The 24,019-nt window shown below is 38.7% G+C and overlaps 1 protein-coding gene across 3 annotated transcripts; it reads right to left on the reverse strand.

The window, feature by feature from the left end:
- Positions 1-560: 560 nt before the first annotated feature.
- MDM2 (MDM2 proto-oncogene) lies at positions 561-21,714 on the reverse strand. 3 transcript variants are annotated; one of them, XM_036251453.1, is made up of 11 exons: positions 21,602-21,714; positions 20,729-20,813; positions 18,415-18,489; positions 17,946-18,079; positions 15,223-15,272; positions 12,325-12,392; positions 12,110-12,206; positions 10,199-10,359; positions 6,276-6,431; positions 5,591-5,668; positions 561-1,403 (listed from the first exon to the last, which is right to left on the reverse strand). In XM_036251453.1, exons 2-11 carry the CDS (start codon positions 20,807-20,809, stop codon positions 828-830), a joined length of 1,476 nt encoding a protein of 491 aa, XP_036107346.1. In that variant the 5' UTR covers positions 20,810-20,813; positions 21,602-21,714; the 3' UTR covers positions 561-827. The 3 variants fall into 3 exon arrangements, with proteins under 3 accessions (XP_036107346.1, XP_036107347.1, XP_036107348.1); XM_036251454.1 differs by lacking the exon at positions 21,602-21,714 and adding an exon at positions 20,917-21,350; XM_036251455.1 differs by lacking the exons at positions 20,729-20,813; positions 21,602-21,714 and adding an exon at positions 20,917-21,350.
- Positions 21,715-24,019: the final 2,305 nt, after the last annotated feature.

Consider the following 24,019-nt stretch of genomic DNA (forward strand, 5'->3'; position numbering starts at 1 on the left):
CTGGCCGGTTTGGCTCAGCGGTTAGAGTGTCAGCCTGCGGTCCACAGAGACCCAGGTTCGGTTCCCACTGAGGATGCGTACCTCGGTTGCAGTGTGTCTCCGGCTCAGTTGGTCATGTGGGTGGCATCCACTCGATGTGTCCCTTTCACATCGATGTTTCTCTCTCTCTCTCTCTCTCTCTCTCTCTTCCTCTCTCTTCCTCCCATTCTATCTGAACAAAAAAATGGAAAAAAATGTCCTCGGGTGAGGATAAAAAAAAAAGAAAAAGAAAAAAAACAAAAGAAATGTAAAATAGATATATATATATGTTTTTTAAAAAGTGGGAATTTTTTAAAATGAAGGGCAAGGGTAAAGAATGAGCTACATATGATTCAAATTACATTAAAACCCAAATATAAAATATAATCGAGTGACAAATTTTCCTTAAAGTAAAAATACAGTTGCCCCTCGCCACTTTGAGCTTCAACTTTTGCGGCTTCACTATGTCATGGTTTTTAAAAATACTATACTATACTATATTTGAAAAAAACCGCAAGTGAAGCCACAAAAGTCAAAGTGCGAAGTGGTGAGGGATGACTGTGTATAAATAAAGAATCCTACTTCGCGGAAATTCATTTATCGCAGTAGTCTGGAACTGATTAACCACGATAAACGACGGCCTACTGTACTCACTATGCTCTCCCCCAAAGTAGGTAAATCACACAACACAATACAAATCTACATGCACTAAGATAATTTCTTATTTTAATACATGTAAAAAAATAAAATTACATATCGTCTAAATTTTTCAGGTGATAGAAATATATAATTTGACGTTTATAAGTCAACTAGGAGAAATAAGTTAGCACTATCATCTGAATTGGTTGTCTACATACTGGACAGGGCTTATTTCTTTTTTTCAGCTTCTTTGCACATGTAAAGCATGCCATAAGATGTCCTGTTTTGCCATGAACAATGCAACCATTTTTAGGTCGGCCTTGGCAAATCACACAAGGTTCAATGGCATTATTGGGAAAATTAGATTCCACATTTTCTTCTTTGTCCTGTGTTTCTTCCCTCTCAAACTCTTTGACATCATCTTGGCTGTAATAAATGAAGCTACCAGAAGTTGATGGCTGAGAATAGTCCTCACTTTCTTGGGATTGGGAGGCTTGTGTGATCTTTTCATCATTTTCCTCAACACAGGATTCTTGGGAATCATTTACTGTACTTTTCTTACAATCAGGGACATCAAAGCCCTCTTCTATTTGTGTTGAGTTTTCTAGTTTGGTCTTCTCAGGCATGTTTCCTTTTTCTTTCTCTTTGTCTTCTGGAAGCCAATTCTCACGAAGGGCCCAACATCTGTTGCAATGTGATGGAAGGGGAGGATTCATTTCATCACATGAAGTACACTTCCAATAGTCCTTCAGTGAGATAAAGACAAGTTAGTCATATTAACATTAACGTGACTAGTCATGTTAACACTAACAACTTTAATGTCTAAGGTAAAATGTATTATGCAGCTCAATTTTTTAGCATTTGATGTTTTATATAAAACATTCAACATGTAAACAATCTTTCTTCAAGTATGAGATTTTAAGTACTTTTTTCCCAGCTACTCTTAACCATGCACCTATAGTTATCTGTTGGAAGACATATACAATATACAGTTGGTTCAATGAGTTGAAGCAAGTGCTTTGGGATCGATCTACTCTGTAATGAGACCTATACCCACTCCACTCCCTTAAAGGATACTATGCCAGAGTCCACCTAATCAATCTACAATTTAGATGTACAATCTACAACCACTCAATCTGCCTTTGACTCCCTTAAAAGTGCTCTTAAAACCAAGGCTCAGCTGAGTGTTCCCCAACTTCACCCACAAAAGCAATGCTGAAACATTCTTCAATCACTGCCAGTTAAAATCTGTCATCCTTGTCACTATCCAAAATGTATGCCTCTTACCTTATTATTTCCTGTGTTCTCAACTCTGTCACTGCTAATTGCTTTTGCTTTATCTTATTCCCCAAACCTTTCCACCATGCAATTCAGATAAAAAAAAACTCCCCTCACATCCTCAGCTTCTTTACTGAACCTATCCTTATCTCCCTGCCTTGACTGAAGCATGTTCTTGCCTAAGGACACTGTATACATAACACTTGCCATAAGAGGTCCTGCCTATCTTGCCATGAGTAATGCAACCATTTTATTAAAAAAAGAAAAAAAAATTTTTTCTTTATTGATTTTAGAAAGAGAGGAAGGGAGAGGAAGAGTTAGAAAAATTGATGAGAGAGAACAATGGTTGGCTGCCTCCTGCATGCCCCCCACTGGGGATTGGGCCCACAACCTGGGCATGTGCCCTAACTGGGAATCGAACTGGCAACTTCTTGGTGCATGCGTTGACGTTCAACCACTGAGCCACACCAACTGGGCTAATGTAACCATTTTTAATTTGCCTAACAAATGACATTAGACATTAACAAGGAGGGTGGAGAAAGTTCATTCTCCCACATCGGTTCTTTCAAGTTGTTTAAGTAGGTTTCTTATAACTGACAAAAACCAAAGATAAAGAAAGGTCTTGCTAGAGTTTGGGAGTGCTTCAAAAGTCCCAAAATTTCAAGACCTATGTCTGAAACATTTCACTACACTTGACATCAAATGTGTCTAGAAACTTGAATTATTTTCTAATGTAGCAAAAAAGTTTTCAAAAATTTTACAATTTCACTTTTGTAGCTGAGTAACTGTTTTCAACTCAAAAAAGAAAAATGAGATTTCCTAGTTAAATATAAAAGGCAACATTAACAGAAATTAAAGCAAATAGTTAAAAATAACTTCCAATACCTCAGGAACCCAGTGAAGCATGCAATACTTATGTCTTGACTTCTTTAATGGCATATCCTACCACATTCTGGTACAAATAATACAAATGTGTTTATATTCAACAAGATTGGCAAAATGTTGGTAACTATTAGAGGTTCGTGATAAGCACACTTGAGATATTTTGTATGCTGTACATACTTGAAATTTTCCATAATAATGTTCTTTAATTTTGCTGCTCTGATTGGGTGTTTTCTTCTACCTTGTCTTCCAAATTGCTGATTTAATTCTCTGCTTCATCCAAGCTACTGTTTATTCTTCCCAGTGTATTCTTCATTACTAACTCTGGTGATGTGCTCATTGATTTCATCCATTCTTCCCCTAAGTTCCTCGAGCATTCTTACAGCCATTGTTTTGAACTCTATATCTGATAAATTGCTTGCCTCCATATCATTTAGCTTTTTCTGGGGATTTTTCCTGTTCTTTCATTTGGGGTATTTTTTTGTCTCTCCATTTTGGCTGCCTCTTTGTGTTTGCTTCTATGTATGAGGTAGATCCGCTAGGACACCAGTCTTGGTAGGGTGACCTTATGTAGGTGTCCTGTGGGACCCCATGGCATAGTCTCCTTGATCACCTGCAATGGGTGATCCAGAAATGTCTCTTGTGTGTGTTATGTGGGCCCTGCTTTTGTAACTGAGTCTTGATTGCTACTGGCCCATTCATGTGTGGGGTCAACCCTCAGGCTGGCTGATTGTGAGATCAACTCCAACCACGGTATACGAGCTGCTGTGCAGGTGTTGACCACTCCAGAGTGGAATTTGCCTCAGCAGAATCTAGTGCCTGCAGAGATCTGTCTTTCATATGCCACTTGTGAAGCTAACTGGATCTGGCTCTGATGTTGTCTGAAGCTGTCACTGGGTTACTAGATCTGGGGCCTCTTGAGAGGGTCTCTGGATGCAGGTCAATGTCAGAGGCTACCTGTGACTGGCCCTGGGCAACCTCTTTGGGGCTGCAAAGCGATCCAGTTTGTGGCTGCCTCTACTGGATCTAGGTGTGCTGGAAGGATCAAGCTGTGCACCAAGGCTCACTTTTACCAGCACTGGACCCAAGGGCAGGTCAGCAAAAGTCCCTACGAACTGTGAATTCAGCTTCTACCTGCCTGGTTGGCTCGATCACTGAAAGCCCTCTGGCAGTACTTGAGTGGCATGCAACAGGTTCTCAATGAGTGACCAAATAGGGACGGGAAGTGTTCTCCAGATTTATATGATTCAATCTTGGTGCCACTCAGCAAATGTTCCAGGGTATACTAAATTTAGTTGCCCCCCACTGGGTGCCACACACCCTAGTGGTGAGGCAGAGTCTCAGGCAGTTGTCAGGGTGAGGACAACAGAGTTGATCAGGCCGAAACAGACCAAGATTTGGCTCTGTGAAGGGAAGGCTCTGCACCAGTCGGGCGTGTGAGAGAAAAACTTCCCCTGTCCGAGAGCCATACAACTCAGTCTGTTGTTTCAGATTATGCCAGAAGCCTGATCTCAGCAGGAAGGGGCCACTGGGAGTCAAGACAGGGCTTCCCAATCAAGTTTGGGGAAAGTTGGGGAGTGTGGCCCCCATCCCAGAGCCATACAACTCACTGTCCTAGATTATGCCCAGACTTCAATAGGCTGGAGCCACCAAGAGTCAAGAGGGTTGGGCCATCAGGAGCTTGGAGATTGGGGCTAGCGGATCTACGGTGAGGGGGAGGCACCAGTCAGGATCACGGGACAGTGAGGGAAACGGCCCCTGCCCCCAAGCCACACAATTCAGCCACTGATACCCCTTGAGTCTGCCCAGACCTCTAAGACCCGGCCCAGGCCACTGACTCGTTAGCAAGGCAGAAGCTCCACAGGTTGGGTGGACAGGGAGACTAGAGAGTGGGGCAACTGCTTTCCTCCAGGCAGATGCCGCATGGAGGGGCATGCTCCACTCAAGAATGATGGGGTCTGCGGTGTGAGAGAGGGATTCTGCACATGGGATTACTGTGGCGGTCCCCTCAGCTCTCCTCCAGAGCCACAAACCCCTGTCTCCTTGCACAACTCTAGTCTACTCCACTGTCCCTCCTCCGGAGCTCAGAGTGAGTGGCTGTGAACAAAATTGTGTGTGTTGGCCCTTTAAGAGGGTGCCTGAGTTCCTAGTGGACTCCCACCTCTCCATGGCAGATAGAAACCCCACTGCTTTTCACAGCCAGAAGTTATGTGGGTGCCTCTTCCAGGCTCCAGTGTTCTGGGCTGGGGAGCCCAGCTTAGGCTTGAGATCCTATGTTTATCAGGGGGAAACCCCTGAAGCTGAGATATCACTCCAGAACTTCAGCCACCGCCTGTGGGAGCAGGACCAGCTCTTTTTGCATCTCCATCCTTTCTATCAGTCTTGATGTGGCTTCTTCTGTAAACCCGTGGTTATAAGATTTCTGTCCAGCTGGTCTTCGGTTGGTTATTCAGGTTGATTGTTCTACATTTCAGTTGTAATTCCAGTTTGGTCTTTGGAGGAGGTGCCTATAGCTTCCACCTGCTCTGCCACCATCTTGAATCTCCTTCCATAATAATGTTCTTTAAAAGTTCAAATTCCAGCTCAAAAAACTAAAAAAATGTAGCAACATATCCCAATACAATAAATAAAAAAACAAAAATTCTTTAAGTCATTAAAATTTTTAAGATTTTAACTTTATAAAAATTACCTCATGTCAGGAAGCAGACTAGACATATTCTAATCTTAACTTCAATGTTATTTTTTGACACCTTAAAAATAGATGTATACTTACAGCTAAGGAAATTTCAGGATCGTCTTCAAATGAATCTGTATCACTCTCCCCTGCTTGATACACAGTAACTTGATAAACCTAATAAAATAAATCCATTATTTTTTTCAACCAGGAAGGCTTCTTATTGATACATCCTAAACAAATAGCATGTACTACTGAAATAGCTTGAAATTCTGAGACAAAGGTCGAATGGAATAAGTGAGTGTAAAAGGGGAGAAATGGAGATCAGTGAAATCCTGAGCCACTATGGTAAAAAGTCAGATGGGATGTTTAAAATGAATAAAGCAAAATATTCAGTACGAGCATCTTATTTTATGAATATGAACAGTGAAACAGCTAGAAATGTAGGCAACAGATCGACAGACATTATGTGACTTTATGTAAGCTTCACTTTTATAAAAAGTAAATTAATATTAATAGAGAAGAACTGAATTAAATATATTTTTAAATGAGTTGACTATTATAACAATGCTCATTAAAGCCTACTTACTTCTTGGCATATTATAAAAATATAAATCAGACAAGGAACTACAAAGCCTCAAGTCCACATAACAATATTGTAGTTTGAACAAATCAAACTCAAGTATTTCAATGAAATCTGAATACATTATTTCAATCTCATCAGTCAACAAATATAAAAAATATTTAAAATTTTTGGAATATAATTAGAGGGGAAAAAAACTACCTCATCATCTTCATCTGAGAGTTCTTGTCCTTCTTCACTAAGGTTATAATCTTCTGAATTAAAAGATTCAACTTCAAATTCTACACTGAATCGATCTGAAACTGAATCTTGATCCAACCAATCACCTGATGGTTCACTTGCACCAGCATCAGGATCCTAAAATTGGGAGAAAGGAGGAAAGTGACATTGTACTCTATTTGTTGGCCTCTGTACCAGCTTCCTATCAACCCTGTGCCCCTAATTCTTCCTCGGTTCTATCCTGCACACTGACACTAGATTAATATTCTGTGTCATTACTACATTATTTTCTCCGTTACATTAAGGAAAAAGGCCAAATCTCCTTGGTATTCAAGATATAATACATTATGATTATATTACAATTTTCAGCTTATCTCCGAGACAATCCCTTCCTCCTGTAAATATTAACTTTCAGCCAGATCTAGATTGTTTCCTGAACCAAACTTGGCATTTCATCTTCCATTTTCCCTTACTAACTGCAATAAGTTTTTAAGTGTGCTCATCCTTTTTTGCTAAAGCCTCTGTCAAATCATAAATAAAAGAACTCTGAACCTTATATTATTTTTACTACTTATATAGTATTTATTGTATTTTCCCACATAAATTATGCAAAACATAACTAGGCACACGTTTCTCATCTGAATTATGCACACTTATGAGTTAAGCCAGCCCAGCCGCGGTGGCTCACTGGTTGAGCGTCGACCCATGCACCCAGAGGTTGCCTGCCAGTTCGATTTCCAGACAGGGCACATGCCCAGGTTGTGGGCCCAATCCCCGGGGGGGAGGAGGGGCATGCAGGAGGCGGCCATCGATGTTCTCTCTCATCAATGTTCCTATCTTTCTCTCCCTTCCTCTCTCTCTAAAATCAATAAAGAAAAAAAAGTTTTTAAAAAACAGTTAAGCCAGCGTTGCTCAGTTGGTTGGGGTGTCGTCCTATACTCCAAAAGGTGGCGGGTTTGATTCCTGGTCAGGGCACATATGGAAAGCTGCAGATTAATGTTTCTCTCTCACATCAGTGTTGCTCTCTCTCCCCCTTCCTCTCTCTCTAAAATCAATTTAAAAACATATCATCAGGTGAGGATTAAAAAAAAAAGTTAAAACCATGTCTTAATCATCTTTTTATCTTCAGACTGGTAGAATGCTAGTAGCTACTACAAACAACAATTATGAGATTTATGTTTTATAATGAACTTTGAAAATTTCTTTGGAAAAGCTTTCAGAGATAAAATTTTCAGAAAAAACTCTGTGTCTGCTGATGTGATTCCCCATTTTGTGTAATTAATAGTATAAGAACCTCCTTTCTGCTGTAGACCCAAGTGGCTGCTGTAGGAATGGGCAAGTTTATGAAACTCGGGAAAGTGGTGCTAGTTCTGGCCAGAAGCTACTTCAAACACAAAGTGGTCAACGTGAAGAACACTGATGATGGCACCTCAGACTGTCCCCACAGCCATGTTCTGGTGGCTGGACTTAATCGTTATCCCCTTAAAGTAACAGCTGCCATAGGCAAGAAATCAAAGATCAAGTCTTTTGTGAAAGTTTATAACTACAATCACCTCATGTCCACAAGGTACTCTGTGGATATCCCCTTGGACAAAACTGCCACTGACAAGGACATCTTCAGAGACCCTGCTCTGAAATGCAAGTCCCGTGGGAGGGCCAAGGTCAAGTCTGATGACTGGCAAGAAAGGGTTCTTCCAGAAGCTGTGGTTTTAGATCTTTTTTGTTTCAGTCATTAGAAATGCCCCATCCCAAAATTTTTTAAATAGTTTAAGAACCTAATAAGCCCTGCAGTCTTAGTATCTGCTGTCAGTGGCTAAGGGTAGGAACATTTATGCAAAGCAGAAGGCTAGAACTAAACAAAGTACATTAAATTTAGATACATACATTCTTATTCTAAATTTGCCACTAAGTAGCTATTAAACCTTGGACATATTTAACCTGTAAAGGTCATAGTTACTTCATCTCTGAAAGGAGTTTGAAAGAAATTATCTCTAATACATTTCCATCATTTATAAAAATAAAACAAAGTATACTGTTTTATTTTAATGATTTTAGAGGAAGGGGGGAGAGAAAAACATTGATGTGAGAGAGAAACATCAACTAGTTGCCTCCTGTATGCACCCTGACTGGAGACTGAACCTGCAACCTGGTCAGTGGTTGAGTGTCAACCCATGCACCAAGAGGTCAGCTGTTCAATTCCTAGTCAGGGCACATACCTGGGTTTTGGGTTCAATCCCCAGTAGGAGGCGTGCAGGAGGCAGCCAATCGATGTTTCTATCGCTCTCTCCCAATATTTAAAATAAATAAATAAAAAGACTAAGTCTAATGTAATGGGACAGTGTAAAGAATATAATTATCAAAGTTTTCTTTTATTTAATTCAATTTTCCAATCACACATATCTGCTTTCAAGAACCTGTATTTTTTCATAGCATTTACTAAATGTTTTAATTATTTGTTTAACTGTTGATGGTCTATCTCCCTATGAGGGCAGGGACTATATCTACCTTAACTACCACTGCACTCCCAGTGCCAAATAGAACCTGGCATAGAAAAGCCAAATATCTACTGAATAAACTTGTGCTACCCATGCCATCTAGTGGCCTACACAAGTAACAGCTCTATTAGATACTAACTGTAGAGTTCACATCTCTATCCATAAAATCACTGCTTTGGAAAACAAATATAAGCAAAAAGAATACATAAAAGAATAGGGTTACTATCACAATTGGTTCAGTCCCATACATCTTCTAGAGAACTAAAAAATGACCACTCAGCTCCAGAAAAATGACCAGGAGGCACTGCCATATCACAAACAAATGCTCTAATTTTAGTAATATTTTAAAGAACAATGTTTAATGACAAGAAAAAAATATTCCATTTTTCAAGTACTTTTGTTAGCAGAAATGTCTTTATAAAACTTCGTTCAGTGACATCTCAAAAATTTTACTCCTGGCTAACCCTTTGGAATTTTTATCATCCAAAAAGTACTGTATCTGTCATCTATGCAATAAAATACCCATTTCAAAGAATTAGTAAACATAACTTCCTGATGTCTAGACCTATATATGGCAAATGTGAAGCTCAGACTCTACCAACTTATTTGCTGACAAATATAGTAAAAATAATATTTTTATTCTAAATAATCAAGACAAATTTACTTTAGAATCCTAAAACATTTAACTGAATCCAATTTTCATTTTTGTTCTCTTATTATTACTATTATTTTAAAAGAATAGTTTATTGATTTTTAAAGAGACAGGAAGGGAAAGGGAGAGAGAGAAACATCCATGCCCTCAATCAGCTGCCTCCTGCACGCCCCCCCCAGAGGATCATGCCCAAAACCCAAAACCCGGGCAAGTGCCCTGACCGGGAATGGAACCAGAACCTCTCACTCCATAGGACAATGCTCAATCCACAAAGCCACACCGGCCAGGCCCCTTATTTTTTAAAAAGCTTCTAAATTCTTAGACTACTCTAAACTCCAATTTATTTAAATTTACTATTGGTACAGTGGCCCACAAGATTCTCCAATATAGAGGGTGACATTAATAACAATATTAGTACTAATTTTACCAACACACCCCAGTGCAACTCCACTATCTTACACCATTCTCCCCAAACCTGGATTTGGGGTGGGGATGATCTATATACATTTACTTGAAAAACAAAAAACACTTACCGAGAGCATTTAAGATCTTGCTCCCTGGCATATGTCACTAGTTTGGCTTAAATAAACTCATAAAAATCCAAAAAAAAAGGAAAGAAAGAAAAAATTTACCTCTCTGTTTGGCAGCAACCACATATCATACATGTCTATCTGAATGCTTATTAGAACTGCCAAAGTTAGATTTTAAAAGTAAATCTTATTAAAATAAGTTATGTCTTATTTCAACAAGAAGATTACCGGATTTGATGGCGTCCCTGTTGATTCACTGCTACTGCTTCTTTCACAGCGTATCTCCCTTATTACACAGAGCGCAAGGCTTTCATCAAAGGAAAAGGAAATACTATCAGATCTGTGGCGCTTTCTTTGACGTTCACCAGGTAATTCATCTGAGTTTGGTTCTGGATATGTAAGGGAAAACAAGTTAATTAGATTCCTACAGATTTATTTAAAACTTGAGCTGTCATGAGTACCTATTTATACTGAAATTTAGTTCCAATGAAATTAAACTGCTACTTCAAAAGTCAACACTTTTTTTTTTATCTTCACCCAAGGACATATTTCCATTTTTCTTCAGATAGAGTGGGAGGGAAAGAGAGGAAGAGAGAGAAAGAGAAACATCGACAGGAAAGAGACACATCGAGTGGCTGCCTCCCGCACAACCCAACCAGGGCAGGGGACAAACTGCAACCGAGGTACATGCCCTTAGCGGGAACCGAACCTGGGTCTCTCTGGACTGCAGGCTGACACTCTAACTGCTGAGCCAAACTGGCCAGGGCAAAGTCAACACTCTTTTATTGGATCTGTCCAGAGTAACAGCAGAACACTATTTTTAAAAGCTTTTTAAGTTTCTTTCAGAACATTATCTCAATTAAGTCACAATTTAATCTATCCACAGCTTGTGTTAAGTTGGGACAATCTAGGATTTGTCATAAATCAAACTTTAAAAGTTTTTTTCTAGAAACACATACACACACACACACACAAATGTTGAATATACTTAGAAGGCATATCTGGAATTCACTTCAGTATAAGTTACAAATATAAATTTATTTCTTTCCCCAAATAACTAACCCTTTTGTTCTAGTCCCATGTATTTAATAAGACATCCTCTGCCCTTACATATAAGATTCTAGTCTGGCCCTGACCAGTTTGGCTCAGCGGTTAGAGCGTCAGCCTGCGGTCCTGAGAGACCCGGGTTCGGTTCCTGCTAAGGGCACGTACCTCAGTTGCAGTTTGTCCCCGGCCCTGGTTGGTTATGCGGGTGGCAGCCACTCGATGTGTCCCTTTCACATCGATGTTTCTCTCTCTCTCTCCCTCTCTCTCCCTCACACTCTGTCTGAACAAAAAATGGAAAAATGTCCTCGGGTGAGGATTAAAAAAAAAAAAAGATTCTAGTCTGGGTTTATATGTTTCACTGATCTTTCACCTGATTCATACAGTTTTAGTTATGATGACTTTTGAATAGGCAACAGCTTCTTCCTCCACAATCTTTTCTCTGCAAAAATGCTCAGCTATTTTCTTTAACTTGTCTTTACTTCTAAGACACAATTTACCATTTTTATTTTTTTCTTCTTTATTGATTTGAAAGAGAGCGGAAGGGAGAGAGAAAAAGAGACAGAAAAACACTGATGAGCGAGAACATGGATTGGCTGCCTCCTGCATTCCCCCACTGGGGATCTGTCTACAACCTGGGCATGTGCCCTGACCAGGAATCGAACCACGACCTCTCGGTACATGGGTCCATGCTCAACCACTGAGCCACAATGGCTAGTGATGTTTTATCACTTATCACTCACTGATGTTTTATCACTTATTAGAAACAATTAAATACTTTACCTGCTAAGGTGACTAAGAAATGAGTAAAACAGAGTTTATATCCTTGTCCTCTATTATCTTGAATAGAAACCCGGCTAACTATAAAATCCAGAGGCAAAGTAAACTGTGCCTGCTATAGTCAACCAGAAAAATGTTGCTAAGAAAACAATTTTTAAACCAAATAAATAACATAAAACTGAGAATGAAACTCAAAAATTAATTCACCTATACCAAAAAAGCACAATAATTTCATTAAGCCTAACTACACTAATTTCATTAGAAAATGAACACTAAAAAACTGTTTGAAAATGACAATTAAATATGCATACATACCTGTCTCACTAATTGTTCTCCTTCTAGATGAGGTAGATGGTCTAGAAACCACATCTGAAGACGAAGGTTTCTCTTCCTGCTGCTCTTGCACAGAATCCTAAGCATTCAAGGGAAAAGACACACAAACTTAACTTGCAACTCCAAAAAGCTAATTTGCAATTTTAATAGCCTTTCCAATGTTCAAGAATTCTAGAATGATTTAATTTCAATATTACCTTTTGATCACTCCCACCTTCAAGATGACACCTGTTTTCACTCACAGATGTACCTGAATTTGATGTTTCTGATAGAAAATAAAAACAGAAAAGCACAAACTAAGAAAGGGCTACTCTACAGATAGTCCAAGACAAAATCCTTCCACAATTTAACCTTTCAACAAACATTAAACATGTGTCTCCCAAGTGCCATCCCTGTGCTAGATTCTGGAGATGTAAATAAGATAATTCAATTTTAACATGGAAGATACATAAGTATAAATTGTAATAAACACAATAAAAGTATAAGATAAATCAGTGGCAAAGGACAATGATTATTTGGTAGGGGCAGGATCTGAGGAACAAGGAATCAGGAAAGGTTTCATAGAAGATGTAAAAGAAAGACTAGGAAAGGCCATTCCAGACTGAGAGAACACCATGTAAACAAACATCCAGAAGTGAACTATCAGTGCTTGCTGCAGAAGACTACAGGTAGCATATCACTGGAATGAAAGCAGGACCACAAAGGATCCTGTCTTACAAACAGCACAAGGTTGTGAACTGCAAGGAGCACTCATGCTGGGAATCCCATGTCACTGCACTCTTTCCAGCTGATACTTCGGAATCTTCCCTAAGGCACTGTTGCAGCTGTTCCTCATTAAAAAGATTTAATCCAAGAGATAAAACTGACTTGCTAGTGTACAGCAAGTATTTTATCCAGAGAATAAGATAATTGTATCTTATTAAATACTTATTTAAAACCATTAAATACTTTAACTGCTAAGGTGACTAAGAAATGAGTAACATAGTTTATATCCTTGTCCTCTATTATCTTGAATAGAAAGCTGGCTAACTATAAAATCCAGGGGCAAAGTAAACTGTGCCTGCTGTAGTCAACCAGAAAAATGTTGCTAAGAACATGGTCTTGTTAAGCACAGAGTGACAAATCACTCGGACAAAACAGAAGGAAAAGAGAGAAGCAGGAAAACCAGTATTGGAAAGTAACTGCAATAATACAAATGAAAAAGTATTAGAACCTAAATGAAGGCATAAAAAAAAGATCAATTCCAGAGAAATTAAAAAGGTAAAAATCAGGGCGTCTGATAATACAAGGCAAGGAAGAAAGGAGTTAAGGATTCCAAGAATGTACCCTAGGTGGATAAATGGGTGGTGCCATTCACCAAGACAGTAACTACAGAAGACAGTGAACTAAAGGGGACAAAACTCATTCAGGTAGGAGAGTTTAGTTTTTAATTGGATGAGTAGACACGGAGCTCAAAAAGTCAGTTTCAGGTACAGAAATGACCAAATATCATAATCAAATGCACTTTACTGTTCTCTCTGAGAAATTTTCACCTTAATAGGGAAATAAGGCCTGAGCATTAACAATTTGAAAGTATGTACAATGTCATAATAGTTTACTTCTTCTTTATATTATGAGCAAGTATTACATTTACTTTACAGTGTACATATACATAGGTTATGCTTTGTTTTGGTATAATAGGTATTATAAAGCAGATGTAATAAAAAGGAAGCACTAGGTGTGACAAGGTTTAGAACACTGTGAGTTCTAAAGCTAATGCTACTAAACTGAAACCTGAAACAAACTCAGAATGGAAATAACATAAATAATCTAGAAGTTAGCATCTCATTAATATAATTTCCCCAGTAATCTACCAAGGTGTACTTATTTACTTTTTGTTCTTTTCAAAATAATTTAAATGAATGATTACATCAGAGGTAATATTTCAGAAAACTGAAAATACTACCACAGATACTACTATAGCTGTTTATTTGCCTTCACTTGATTTTGTAAAGAGCTTTGTAAAACACTAAAGTCACCAGACTAATAATCACCTCTATTCCAGAATAAGACAGATGGTGATGACCTTTACTGCATCTTAAATGCTAACTTTGGAAGAGTAAGACTTGAACACATTTACTAAACACCATATTAATAAAACACTGTATTGGGTGTGTGTGTGTGTGATGTAGAATGAAGACCTGAAAAGGACATAAGGAAAAGAAATATAAACAATTGTAACAAAGCAATATAACAATAAAATTTAAATACAGAATAGTAGGAGCACAAAGGAGTGGTCAGTTCATTCTGGGAAGTAAACAAGCTTCTGAGAATAGTTCTCAATTGATTTTCTAGGATGGGCTTTAAGAAATCTTTGGTGTATTGGAACCAGCTCCTAGCATCACTTAAATGCAGAATGTGTTATCTCTTCCCAATTCTGTATGTTTGTATCTTGACAATAGCCATGGTGGGAGTATTTACACCATGGAAATCAGTAACCACTACAAGTCAGGTCTTTTCCCCTGCAGAGTGGGTTGTTAAACATTTACCAGCATACCACTATATATGTGTATCTTTCTATAATGAGAACCCATTGCTTTTGTCAGATTATTAAAGAGATAAGTGACCCAAAAATAACTAGTTAAGAACAAGTCTAAAAGTAGGACAGTAAAATGCCACTTACATAAACAAACTAGTAAACAAAGCTTTGTCTATTATAAAAGTCAGAAAAACAAAAAATAGCCATCTTTTCAAATGGTCCTATCTAGGTATATATATTACTTCCCAAAGCCTTTCAATACATTTCAGGTTTGATCACATCTCTACTAAGCAGGAATTTTTGAAATGATCTACCCTTCAAAACAAATTCTAATATCCCAAGGCTTAAACTGATGTAACAAGACATTTAACCTTATATATCATAAATCTGCATTAGAGCCTTAGTATTATGTTGTTTTAGTTCATATGCATTTCTTCCTGTAAAATTTATTATATTCTTTTATAATTCAACATATAATTAAAGCAACTTTTAAAGAGGATATTACATAACTGAACATACACAAAATATCTAAAATATTTTTATGGCATCTATTTATGGCATTCAAAAACTGACTTACCCTGCTGATTGACTATCACCAAGTTTCTGTATATCATTGTATATATTTTCCTTTTAGGGAGAAAAAAAATAAATGTATATTTTAAAATAAAAATGTAACAAAATGAACTTAGACTTTTAAGTGCCTTATTATATGAACTACTACACACAAACCAAATTTTAATTAATTAATTAATTTATTTATTTTGTGGGGAGGTTGGGGGTGAAATGGATGGGAGGAGAAGGTAGGGCACAAACCAGATTTTAAATCACTGCATTCAAATTATATCAAGCCTCTAGGTCTTAAAAATCACAAGTAGTTGTAAAAAGACTACATACAGCTACTTTTAAAAATCACTAAGGTCTCTCTAGCTGAAAGATGTCTCCATTTCCTGAAATGTGCCTTGTTTGGACTTTACCAAACAATCTGAGAGAATGGGAATAAATGAAGGTCAGTTAATATATGTACTTATTTTCAGACAGAAATTTTCAAGCTCTGTGCTTAGAATTAGACTTCCTAAAAAAAGTAGTGTTACAGAAAACCCACTATAGGAACTTGATTATAATTTTGACTTTCATCAACCTTGGACCAGTCATCTAATGGATTTTCTTTCTTAATCTTAAAATTATTAAAGATAAAGCACTATTCATTCTGTTCATAAATACAGACTAAAAACCTACTGCATACCAATCACTGTTCTAGAAACTGGGAGAAAAGAATACAATCGAACCAAATCTCTGCTCTCATGGACCTTATATAGGAAAACAATTCACTTATTCCACTATTCACTGATGTCATAGTATGTTTTTTTTAAACTAATGATTTCAAAGAATGTTTTTTGGTCACAAGATAGCATTCTAATTCTCAAGGTTAAGGGGAAAGTGCCAAATCCAACTATTTCTTTTTACCCTTGGGACTGGTGATACAGCTCCTGAAATTCACAAAAATCAGTATTCCTATTCATATCCTTTTTCTAAGTCAGTAATTTCCCAGTGTGTAACTTCTCAACACACCAGAATTCAAAAGATAATTTTAATGCCATAAATTACATTTCCAAACATTATCAGAAGATTCAATACTCAATGGTACAAAAATCACTGATAGTTATTTCTTTTTTATTTTTATTTACCAGAGGGAAGAAGGGGGGGGGGGGGAGAGAACACTGATGTGAGAGAGAAAACATCAATCAATTGCCGCCCAAACAATCCCAATGAGGGATCAAGCCTGCAACGTAGGTTTGTGCCAACCAGAAATCAAACCCACGACTTTCCAGTGCATGAGATGCTCTAACCAACTGAGCCACACCAGCCAAGGCTGATAGTTATTTCTTAAATTTATAAAATCAAAGCTTATAGTCCAAGTCAAAATACAAAATGATAATATAAATAAATATTAAACAGAAGTGGTTTATCAATGGAAAGATGCCTATATGTTACATTAAGATGCAGGGCAAAATTAAATATATTATATTCACAACTAGGTTAAAACACATATGTACACATAATATAAAAATGACAGGTAGCCTGGCCTCTGTGGCTAAGTTGGTTGGGTGTCATCCAGCGCACTGAAGGGTTGCTGGTTCTATTCCTGGTCAGGGCATATGCCTGAGTTTTGGGCTCAATCCCCAGTAGGGGGCGTGCAGGCAGCAGCCGACTGAAGTTCCACTCTCACACTGATGTTTCTCTCTCACTCCCTTCCTCTCTAAAAACAAAACAAAACTACAAAGATAGGTAAAAATACCTTTCAATGACAACCTATAGTCATTTATTCCTATTTTCAGTTTTGTCTTCTTAATGTTTAATAATAAATTTACATTATGCTTATATTAATGAAGTTGTTTTAAAGTTATAATTATCCTATTTAATTGCCATCTTTTTAGCTTTATTATTATTGAGCATTAAATACCAGTAGAATCTAGTTCATTCTTTCAGGTGAAAAGTATTCATCCCCTTTATTTATACACATGCTAAGGCCCCATACAGACTGTGCTAAACCAAATGGGTAAAGAATTTCAAATACAAAGTATGCATAACTGAAAAAAAAGTCTTCAGTTTGCAGAATAATTCTAGAAAAGTCTTTAGTTCCCAGTAGAGTAATTCTAAAAATGTTATACGAATTAAATTCAGCCAATTAAGTACCATAAAGGTATATAACAAGAAAATGATTTCCAAATTAAAGGTCAAAGTTAAGCCTTTACTACAGGGTTGAATAAAAATTTTTGGAAGTGACTACAATAATATTTTTTAATATGCAGTAACTGGAGCTAATATTTGAATACTTTCTATGTGCCCAAACACTATGCTTTTTACACAAGGTCTTTTCATAACCTCCACGTGAAATATTTATATTATTTCTACTTTACAAATAGGGGAAACTAAGGTTTAGAAAGGGTTAAGTTACTTTACCTAGTCACAAAAGCTAATTACTGAGCTAGGTCTGAAATCCAGGTTTTTACAATCCTTGAACTCAGGTTATTAAGACAGGGTGGGGCAAAAGTAGGTTTATGGTTGTTGGCATAAAAAATAATACAATAACTACTAAATAATACAAGAATGAACTGTTTTACATACTCACAACTATAAACCTACTTTTTCCCCACCCTGTATGCTATATTACTAAGAAATTAAATTTTAGTATCTTTCATATATAACAATTTTTCTCTGACAAAAGGGAGTGAGTGTGGAGGTGAACTGAAACGTTTACCCAGCTGGTTTTTTTTCAATGGACTAAACTGAAGAATTTACCTGTGCTCCTTCACAGAGAAACTTGGCACTCCAAACAAATCCCCTAGAAGGTCATTTGAACAATACACAATATGCTGTTGTTTCTCATCGTATAATCGTTTATTCATAATATACTGGCCAAGATAAAATATAACCTGAAATACAAATATGATTTCTGAGTATTAAAGAAAATTAAATGTTAGTTTCAAATACATTCAATATCATCAATCTGAAGAGGCTTAAACAACCAGCAATCACATTCACAACCACCTAGATTAACAACTCTTTAAAAAGCTGCTTTTAAATCTTTTCCTTTTAATTTGATGGAAGCAGACACACTACTTCTGATTTAGTTCAATAAAACCTTAAAATGTATTTTTTTAAGACCTTAACTCTGCCCAGATGTCTGGGTACGGCACATTAGGAAGGGAAAAGACAGCAAAATGCTAGTAAGGTATTAGTTATCTCTTTAACTCTTAGTTCAGCTTACCTCTTTCATAGTATAAGTGTCTTTTTGTGCACCAACAGATTTTAACAACTTCAAAAGCAATGGCTTTGGTCTAACCTATAAAAAACAGAGTTGCTATTACATTTCCAAAATTATTACAGAACTACAAGCCCCACTGCAAACATGCCTTAATTTAAAAAAAGGTAGCAAATACTACTTTTAACAATTTGACTTCAAAAATCAAGTCATAATGTGTTCACTAAGTGTAACTGACTATATAAACTGTGTACCACAGAAGTCTAGACAGTTTGAAAAAAATGCTGGGACCTAATTATTATGCAAATAATCAGACTTCTCAAGTATTGCCAGTTGTCAACAAAACTAGTATCCATGCCAATGCAGTAAAAATTATGTTTTTTCCTCCAATGTCATCTGTTTACTACCTTACAAACTCAGCCATAAATGGAATACTCCAATGAGCTTTCTGTAAATTAAAGGACAAACTCCAAGAAAAAGAAATAAATCTTTAGTATGGGGCCAATTTTTCCTTCTCCAGATTAGGTTCCTGAAGAATGGAGAATTTAAATAGCCAAACCAAGGTGACAAGATAACTAAGAGCAGATCTGAGACTGTAACTTATGTCCCTCAACTACAAGCCACCATTTTCCTCCTACTATATCAAGCCACCTCTTAGTTGGTCTCCATTTCAATTACCTACTTGATAAATATTTACTGAGCTTCCACCATGCAACAGAGTGACAGGTATTGCTAAAAAAAGAAAAATATATGACCTGTATTCCAGGGGCCAGCCAACTAGACTGAAGGGAACCAAAGTTTTATTACCTGGTTTTAAGCTGTTTTAGTAAGAAACAAAAGATTCAGAAAGAATTTCTACACCCCACCCCACCCTTTCCTTCTCAAGAGATTCAGACAGAAAAACCTGCTTCAGTAAGGAGATCATAGGATGTCACCTTAGCCTAACATGAATTAAGTATGGTAAATTAGAGGGCTTCAGGTAGGGGCCAGTTAGCTAGGTACACCCTATGCTCCACTATTTCTGAGTTGCCTAGCAAGAATTTTCCTTCAAAGTAGGGGAAGTATGTTCTGCTCTTTCTCAAATACCTGACCCCACCCCTTTTCTCCTTTGTCCAAAGATGTCGCCTTGCTGTCTTTGGAACTTTCATGATTACGTGAAAGACTTATGTCCACATATTAAAACTTTGATTTTCTCCTGTTAATCTATCTGTTCATTTATTAGCCCAGCCAGAAGAACTTGTAAGGTGGGAGGAAAAGTATTAATATTTTTTTAACACCACACTGTTAACAACCTTTTGGTGAGTTAGCGAGTTATCAGTAGCAATCAAATATGTATATAATTTAAGACCCATGATGAGTTTCCCTACAAAACCTTTTTTAAAGAAATACTCAAGTAACACTTGTGTTAGGATACATGTACAAAGCAGTACTGTTCGTAATACTCAAAAATTAAAGGCAATTAAAACTTAGTAAAGGCATAAATTTGTAAAATGGTATACTGTTACGAAATACTATGCAGCCATTAAAAACAATTCTGTAATTTTATTTGACATGAATGTACCTCTAGTTTAATCTTGTTTTTTAGAACAGGACAATAGCACTAAAATTCACATATGCGCATATACAGGTGGGTATATACATTTTTAAAAATATAAAAGACACAATCAAAAGACTAGAATTTTCCATTTTTACTTTACAACATTTTAGTAATGTCTCAACTCTACAAGTATAAGTTGCTTTCGTGACTTTTAGAAACCATTTAAAAAGTTAAATACTGAGCCCTGGCCAGGAGGTTAGAGCGTCCTCCTGCGGTCCTGAGAGACCCAGGTTCGGTTCCCGCTAAGGGCACGTACCTCGGTTGCGGTTTGTCCCCGGCCCTGGTTGGGTCGAGCGGGAGGCAGCCACTCGTTGTGTCCCTTCACGTCGATGTTTCTCTCTCTCTCTCTGTTCCTCTCTCTGTTCCTCTCTCTCCCTCCCACTCTACCTGAACAAAAAATGGAAAAATGTCCTCGGGTGAGGATTAAAAAAAAAAAGTTAAATACTGAGTCAAAACAGAAAAAACTGTCACGTAGTAAAATTCCGCATCCATGCTTAAGAATATAATGAAACTCACTTTTAAATCCAGTGTGGTAAAGAGCTAAGAAAATACTATTTCTTACAGTTAACTTTGTCTCTACATAGCTATGCCTGTGTAGCAAAAATTAAGCTATGCACATACAATTTCACTTAAAGAGCCATGATATGATGGGCGGGGGCTGTCAATAAATTTGGTTAAAAGTAAAATTTTTTTAAAAGTTACACCTTGACGAAAAATACCAACCAGGGTCTCTTGTTCCGAAGCTGGAATCTGTGAGGTGCTTACGGCACCATCAGTAGACACAGACATACTGGTATTGCACATCTGCCTAAGAGTAGGGAAAAAGATAAAACAGCATAAAAACTTAAAATAAGACCTTTAAATAATAATGCGTTTAGTAAAGCTAAAGCCATATGCAAGTGGGTCCTTACCTGGATCACCAGAGAATGAGTGCTGTTTGCCCGTTACCACAGTGAATACAGCTGGCAAAAGTCGTGATTTAAATACCCCCGCTGGAGACAAGTCAGGGCTTAGCTCCTTTTACTGCAGACTCGGAACGTGTCCGAACTTGACCAGCCCATGAGTCAACCTGGCCCCGGAACCAGTCCAATCTCGCCCAGACTCCCCGCCCGCTTCACACTGGCCATAGAGCAGGCACCTGTCATTATTCCAACCCCCGGCTAGGAGTCGGGGCTGGGGAGGGGGGTCGGTCCGCAGCGTCCCCGCCCACGTGACCTTTACACAGATGCCCGCAGAGCCCGCCGGGAGCTCGCCCAGCCCGAAACCCTGGGGGCGACAAGCTCGCCTCTTTCCACCAAAACTTCCGCAAGCCCATCTGCTCTGCAGCCCCTACCACCAAATGCACAAAGGCTGCGTGCAGCGGGAAGGCTGGAAACGACTGTGAGCTGAGGGACCCAAGTCAAGGCGCAAACCCAGAACTGCCCGCGCGCTTCCCAGCCGATACCGGCTCGTCACCAAGCAAGGTTTTCCGCCTGGAGTGGGGTGGGGTTCCTCCAAGACTGCCCAGTTCCCGTCACGGGCACATGGCAGCCCTCCACCCAGAGCTTCGGCGACTATTCCGCTCGCGGGCCCGGCCAGCGGGGCGCTGGAACTTACTATGTGCGGAGGAGGGTCCTGACATAGGCGGCGGCAGGACCTCGGTCAGCGGGCTTAGGGCTGCCTCTCAGGTTCAGCTTCTTGCTCCATTTCCGTCCGAGAAACACAAGCCCGCACATGCCCCGAGAGGAGCCGTGCAGGACAAGGGACACCGAAATCGCGACCCCTGCTGCCCGAGGGCAGCGCGCCGGAAGTCACGGACCATCCGGGCCTTTTTGTGTGCGCGCGCGCCTGCGCGAGCGCGAGCGCGAGCACGCGTCCGGGACCCGCCGCCTCTGCCAATTGGGGCAGGGGGCTGGGCGCGGGCGCCTCGGCGCAGGGCTGTCTGAGGCCTGGGCACCGGCAGGTGGGAAAGGGTGCTTGTCACGCGCGAGCGGCCAGCCCGGGTCGCTAGCTCCCCAGGGCCTCGGCTGTGCCCGCAGCCGCCTGGTTTGGCGCCGGACGCTTGGGAGTATTTTTTCCGTTGGGCTAGTTCTTGTGTTTACACCTCCCGACAGCGGTTGAAACTGCAGGCAAATGTGTATCTAAGTGCCGCTACCAAAAATGAAACCAAAATAAGCAGCTGTGCGATATATTAAGCCTACGCAGCCGGCTTCTGGAGTCGTATACAAATAAGTTATTTCACGACTTGTTTTTTTATTTTGTTTTTTCAGTACGACTAAAAGTAGTACAATGTAGGTTTGTACCACGGATGCATACAAATGTTCCAGTTACAGAAATAAAAGGTTGGTGCGATAAAGAAGACAGGTTACTTTTCACTTTATGGTGCTAGAATGTTTGACTTTGTTTACATAATATATGCATTCATTCACATTTAAAACATATATGTATTAAACACTCAATATTGACTCACCTACTCGTCCCTTTTTGGCACACAGACCTGGCGATCTCAAAAATGAACAAGGACATAAGAATTGATCTGGCTCAGCCCAGAAAGCACAGTCATTGGCAAAGACCAGCTGCTTCTTTGGCCAGAAGCAATTAGTCCCTTGTGAACAAGTATTTTTTTTTTATGTCTTTCCTTTCTTACACTCCTTAGCTTTCTAGAAAGGAATCTTTCTTAGACACAGTGGCCACTCGATTGATTTAATTAGCATTATTCAGGGATGATTCGGTTTGGTTTAAATAAACAAAAATAAACTTAGCTCCTATGGAGCATGTCCCCTACACCAGAAAGGTTGCCCTTGGATTCCAGGTCAGGGCACCTATCTGGGTTGCAGGTTCGATCACCAGTTGGGGCATGTACAGGGGCAACCAATCTCTCTCTCTCTCTCTCTCTCTCTCTCTCTCTCTCTCTCTCTCTCTCTCTCAAATCAATAAAAGCGTATCCTTGGGGAGAATAAAATAAAACTAAACAAAAACTCATACAGCCCTGGCCAGTTTGGCTCAGCGGTTAGAGCGTCGGCCTGTGGTCCGGAGAGACCCGGGTTCGGTTCCCGCTAAGGGCGCGTACTTCGGTTGCAGTTTGTCCCCGGCCCTGGTTGGTCATGCGGGTGGCAGCCACTCGATGTGTCCCTTCACATCGATGTTTCTCTCTCTCTCTCTCCCTCCCACTCTATCTGTACAAAAAATGGAAAAATATCCTCGGGTGAGGATAAAAAAAAAAAAAAAAAAAAACTCATACAAAGAACAAATTGGTGGTCCCCAGATTGGGGGAGGGGAGTGAAAAAAGTGAAAGGGATTAAGAAGTACAAATTACCAGTCATAAAAATGGTCACAGGGGTGCAAAGTACAGCAAAGAATATAGTCAAGAACATTGTAATAACTTTGTATGGTGTCAGATGGATATTAGACTTACTGGGGTGATACCTTTGTAGGTATATAAATGTCTAATCACTCTATTGTACACCTGAAACTAATACAGCATTGTATGTCAACTGTAATTGAAAAGTAAAAGTTATTTTTTAAAACATTTTTATTAAAACAATTATAAGCTCTCACCTTTATCACAACAAATATAATGAAGTTTCTGGTTGTGAGAGCTTGTGCTTGACACAGGATAAAAGAAAATCACTAGAGATGAAGAAAAATAAGCATAAAAATATAAATTACACAAGTTGGCATTTGTTAATACCAAGTGAAGGAACAAGTACGTGCTGTAAGAGTTCAAAGTCAGGATTGTTCAGTGAATACATGGGTAGTTCACAAAGGCCTCAGAGAGGATCAGAGTATTTTGTGCTTTGAAAGATGGTAGGACTTAAAACAGAGGAGAATATTCCAGGCACAAGAAAAATATTATTAAAAAAGTCCAAAAGTGAAAATGTGAAGACCTGTTTGCAAAACAGTAAATGAGTTTGATTTGCACAAAAGTCAAAAAACAAAGGACAGAACTGATAGGATTAGTCCTTTTCTAGTGGAACCATAAATGAAAGAAGAAGTAATAGTATTCAGAGTGTTGGGGAGAGAGAGAGATAGATG

The sequence above is a fragment of the Molossus molossus genome, unplaced genomic scaffold (assembly GCF_014108415.1).
Source record: "Molossus molossus isolate mMolMol1 unplaced genomic scaffold, mMolMol1.p scaffold_m16_p_10, whole genome shotgun sequence".
Lineage (NCBI taxonomy): Eukaryota > Metazoa > Chordata > Mammalia > Chiroptera > Molossidae > Molossus > Molossus molossus.